This window comes from Mesitornis unicolor, unplaced genomic scaffold (genome assembly GCF_000695765.1).
Source record: "Mesitornis unicolor isolate BGI_N332 unplaced genomic scaffold, ASM69576v1 scaffold27445, whole genome shotgun sequence".
Taxonomy (NCBI): Eukaryota; Metazoa; Chordata; class Aves; order Mesitornithiformes; family Mesitornithidae; genus Mesitornis; species Mesitornis unicolor.
The window spans coordinates 4,907-9,713 of record NW_010186578.1 but is presented as its reverse complement, the minus strand read 5'-3'; the positions used below and the strand labels follow the sequence as shown (position 1 = coordinate 9,713).

At 55.1% G+C, this 4,807-nt stretch overlaps 1 protein-coding gene across 1 annotated transcript in view; it reads left to right on the top strand.

The window, feature by feature from the left end:
• Positions 1–129: 129 nt before the first annotated feature.
• The window catches only part of LOC104541201 (NACHT, LRR and PYD domains-containing protein 12-like), a gene marked incomplete at both ends in the record, with an annotated part of 6,026 nt that continues 1,348 nt past the window's right edge, over positions 130–4,807 (top strand). The window contains 4 exon segments of the mRNA XM_010185195.1: positions 130–1,846; positions 2,591–2,764; positions 3,629–3,799; positions 4,234–4,404. Coding sequence (XP_010183497.1) covers positions 130–1,846; positions 2,591–2,764; positions 3,629–3,799; positions 4,234–4,404 — 2,233 coding nt within the window.

Here is a 4,807-nt window from a genome sequence, read left to right as displayed (position 1 = left end):
CCATTAACGCCCTTTTCTCTTCCAGCCATGCGGTCTGCTCCTCTGCGGGGTTCAGGTAGGCACCGTCGAGGAGAAGCGTGGGGGGCTCTGTGGTTTGCAGATGTGTGAGGTCACCTCCCGTTTTTCCAGATCACCAAAAGAATTACAAAAAAACCATACGCCAGATGTACAGCCACATAAAGGAGCAAAACGCCCGGGTGGGCGATAATGTGAGCCTGAACGCCAGGTACTCGAGGCTGGTGATCGTCAACAAGCACCTGGACAAAGAGCAATGGAAGCACAGGTTTGTGGCCACGGGACAGAGGCACGCGGAGATCACGAAGGAGCAAGCAAACTCCTCCATCGCTGTTGATGACCTCTTCAAGCCCTGCCCCGATGGCTGGACCCCCAAGGTTGTCCTGCTCCTGGGAGCTGCGGGTGTGGGCAAGACCATGACAGCCTGGAAGATCATGCTGGACTGGGCCTCTGACAAGGCGTTTGCAGAGTTTGACTACGTCTTCTACATCCACTGCCGGGAGGGCAACCTCCTCACCAGCCAGGCCAGCATGGCCGATCTCATCACCCAGTGCTGTCCCGGCAGCTCTCTCTTGGTCGCCAAGATCATGAAGAAGCCAGAGAGGCTCCTGTTCGTGATCGATGGCTTCGACGAGCTCCCGTTTTCCTTCAACCAGCCTAAGACCGAGCTGTGCTCCCAGCTCTACGAAAAGAGTCCAGTGGAAATCACCCTGAGCAGCCTCCTCCACAGGAAGTTACTGCCTGAGAGCTCTCTGCTCATCACCATGAGGCCAGCTGCCCTGCAGAAACTGCAAAAGTGCTTGAAGGGTGAGCGCTACGCCGAAATCCTGGGCTTTTCAGAGGTGGAGAGGAAGGAGTATTTCTATAAGTTTTTTGAAAACACCGAGCAGGCCACCACCGCCTTCCAATTCGTCAGAGGCAATGAGCCGCTCTTCACCATGTGTCTGGTGCCCATCGTGTGCTGGATCGTCTGCACCGTCGTGAAGCAGCAGCTCAGCTGCACCAGCAGGCTCACCCGAAGCCTGAAGACGACAACGGGGGTCTACATCCTCTACCTTTCCTCCCTGCTCCACAATCTGAGCGACCGACTGAAGCCAGGCATGCCCAGGATGCTCAGGAGGCTGTGCTGCCTGGCAGCTGACGGCATTTGGAAGCAGAAGGTCCTCTTTGAGGAGAAGGAGGTGCAGGGCTATGCGTTGGACCAGAAAGAAGCCCTCTCACTCCTCCTCAATGAGCATCAGTTCCAGGAGGACTTTTGCATCAGCACCTACAGCTTCAGCCACCTCAGCTTCCAGGAGTTTTTTGCGGCGCTCTTCTACCTGCTGGAAGACGATGGGGAGTTGCAGAACCCCCCCAGCGGTCCCAGCAGGGATGTGAAGAAGCTGCTGGACAGCTACAGCTACTCCAAGAACTACTTCATGCTAACAGTGCGGTTCCTCTTCGGGCTCTTAAACGAAGAATGCAGGAGGAAGCTGGAGGAGCTGGGGCTTAAAATCGCACCAAGAATTAGGCAGGAATTAATGACATGGCTTCAAACCAGGCAGAAAACGCCCCTAGCTCTTCTGATGGAGCAGACAACAGTGATCCGCGAGCTGGAGGTCTGCCACTGTCTGTATGAGCTCCAGGATGAGCATTCTGTGATGACCGCCTTGGATTCTTTCAATGGGTTGTACCTACGAGGGCTCAACCTAAACCGCTTCGACCAGCTGGTCCTCTCCTTCAGTGTAAAAAACTTCCTCAAGCTGGAGTCTCTCGACCTGGGGCACTGTTCCTTTCTGTGGGATGACCCCGAGGACAATGTGAGCCCGCAGCCGGCCAAGCAGCCCTATCGGTGCGTAGGGTCCTGAGCTGCAAAGCAGGGAATCCCTATCCCTTAGAGTGCAAAAAAAGCTGTGATGACCCCATGGAGGAGCCTGCAGCAAGGCTGGTCCTTCCGCTGCTCCTGGCAGTTCAGCAAGGGGGTATGAGTCTGGCCTAGGGAGACAGCTGGCAGGCAAGAAGCAATATTGGAATGGGGATAGGAATAGGAATAGGAATAGGAATAGGAATAGGAATAGGAATAGGATCAGGAGGAGAGGAGAGGAGATACAATAGGAAATGAATAGGATTAGACAAGGATAGGATTAGACAAGGATAGGAATAGGAATAGGAATAGGAATAGGGATAGGGATAGGGATAGGGATAGGGATAGGGATAGGGATAGGAATAGAAATCTCGTCTTTGTTTCCAGGGGAAAACAGCAAGAGGAGGAGAAGCAGTCACCCATGCATCTGCTCTGTCAAGCCTTGGAAAAATCAGGCTGTAGCTTGAAGACATTAAGGTACGTTGCTTTTCTTTGCTGTGTGAAATGGGAAAACAACCAAACCCCAGCCGGCCTGGCCTGGTCTCCTCTCTGCACAGGGAGGATGACTGTGTGCTGCCCAGCTCACTGCACAGCAGGGACGGGCTCTTCTGCTTCTGAGATGCCAGCCTGGCTTGTGGCCATCAGCAGTGGCAGCCGTGTTAGAGAGGGGTTGGTCGGTGCATCCACACAGCAAGGCAAGCCCCGTGGCTCCTCTCTGCATCTCTCTTGCAGGTTTATCCAGTGCCAGCTCACGGCCGCTTGCTGCGGAGCTCTGGCCCCTGTTCTCAGCACAAACCCCAACCTGACGGAGCTGGTCCTGGATGGGAATGAAGAGCTGAGGGATGGCGGCGTGAAGCTGCTGTGCCAGGGGCTGAGGCACGGCGCCTGCCAGCTGCAGATCCTGCGGTATGGGGTGTCACCAGCTGCAGGAGGCTGCAGTGCCCCTTGTGTCTCCTCCTTGTGAGCCTGGAATAGGGAGTGAAAGAGAAAAAGAAACGGGAAAGGCCCATTTACTGATGCCAAATACAGCCCGAGGCATCGCAGACCTGCTTGTTGCAAGGGCCTAAACCTTACCATTGCCTTTTCCATCAGTATAATTTAGCTCCACCTTTTAAAATGAATGAAAAGACCCTGCAGCTGTGGGTCTTTTCAGGGGCAGGGCTGGCCACACACCATGCAGAAACATGGAATTGCAGAAAGCCTTCTACCCCACAGACCTTCTGGGGATGAACCACCACCTTGGTGGTGTCTGCATTTTCCCTGTCATTTTTTGGGAGGTGGGTGTTTCCATTTCCCCCTGGTATAGACTCAGCCTGGACAAAGAGATTTGAAAGAGAGAATCTCACTGCAACTTCAAAAGTGAGGTGGATTAGTCCATCCATTCAAGCAATATTAATTGTATGCCCTCAGACCTTTACTCTCCGCTTGAGCAGATGCTGTTGATTCTCCTTACAGAGAGAGTGCGTCAGAGTTTGAGGATTTGGGTTGTTTTGCACTCTGGAACACAGTTGAGATGCTCTCAGCATCACTGAGCCAAGGGATGTCAAACAGGGAAACTCAGCAGTGAACACCAGACATGGGCACGCCAGCTTTGGGAGAGGGTTGGGGAGAGGGCAGTGAGCTGCTCCCCTCCCGTTTCCAACACAGGGTCCCCAGAGCCACTGCAGGAGCCACCTCCATGCTCAGGCAGGGGACACTGGCCAGGTCTCCTCCGGCCTGGGATGGTGGCACCAAAGGCCGCAGTGTCCTCTCTCACCATCGCTCCCGCAGGTTGGGCTGCTGCAACCTGACAGCCACCGGATGCAAGGACCTCGCCACCATGCTGGGCAGCATGGCCAGCCTGGAGGATCTGGACCTGAGTGACAACCCCTTGGAGGACAGCGGCGTGTGGGAGCTGTGCAGGGCGCTGGCGAGACCCGGCTGCAATGTGAAAAAGCTCTGGTATGGGGTGTCGGGCTGGCAGGTCCTGCTCTGCTCCCAGTAGATGCCTTTCAGGTTGGATTGCAGACGGGTGTGTAGGATGCTGCTCTGCTTCACCTCACTCCCTCTGGTCCTCCCTAATTAAACAGCCCAGCCACATCGCTGTGCTCAAAAAGCAGAGGGTGCTTTTCAGAGAGAAGTGGCTGCAGGGAGTCAAACCCGACATCCCTTCCCTGCTCACTGTCCCCCGTGCAGGCTGTGGCAATGCCTTTCAGGTTGGATTGCAGACGGGTGTGTAGGATGCTGCTCTGCTTCACCTCACTCCCTCTGGTCCTCCCTAATTAAACAGCCCAGCCACATCGCTGTGCTCAAAAAGCAGAGGGTGCTTTTCAGAGAGAAGTGGCTGCAGGGAGTCAAACCCGACATCCCTTCCCTGCTCACTGTCCCCCGTGCAGGCTGTGGCAGTGCCGGCTGACGGAGGCGAGCTGCAGGGCTCTTGCTGAAGTGCTCCCTGTCAGCCCCAACCTGATGGAGCTGCACCTGGGGGACAACGATCTGGGGGATGGCGGAGTGTGGCAACTGAGCCAGGGTCTGCGGGATCCTGCCTGCCGGCTACAGACACTGAGGTGAGGGGGTCCTGGGGGCTCTGGGGGCTGGGAGGATGCTCTTGGCAGGGCTCACCTGCCTCTCACCTGTGCTCACCCCATGAGTGTCCTTATGGCCAGTCACCATCCCTCTCCAGGGCCATCTGGACATCTTCAGGTGGATGCCCTAGCTTTGGTAGGCAAGGTGCTGACAGCTTATAAATATAAATTATGTATTTATTAGCTAGATAAGATTATTTATTTTCATCCAGGTGCTTTTAAACCTGAGCTTTTTACCCACTTTTCCTCTATGAACAAGCCCCATATCACCCATCCCCTCCCTGCTCACAGCTCTTTTGAGCTCTGGTGGTGATGCTGAGCTCAGGGGAGGGTTGCAGTGCTCCTGTATTTCTGGGTGGGAGACATGCCCCTGGGTGGGTGATGT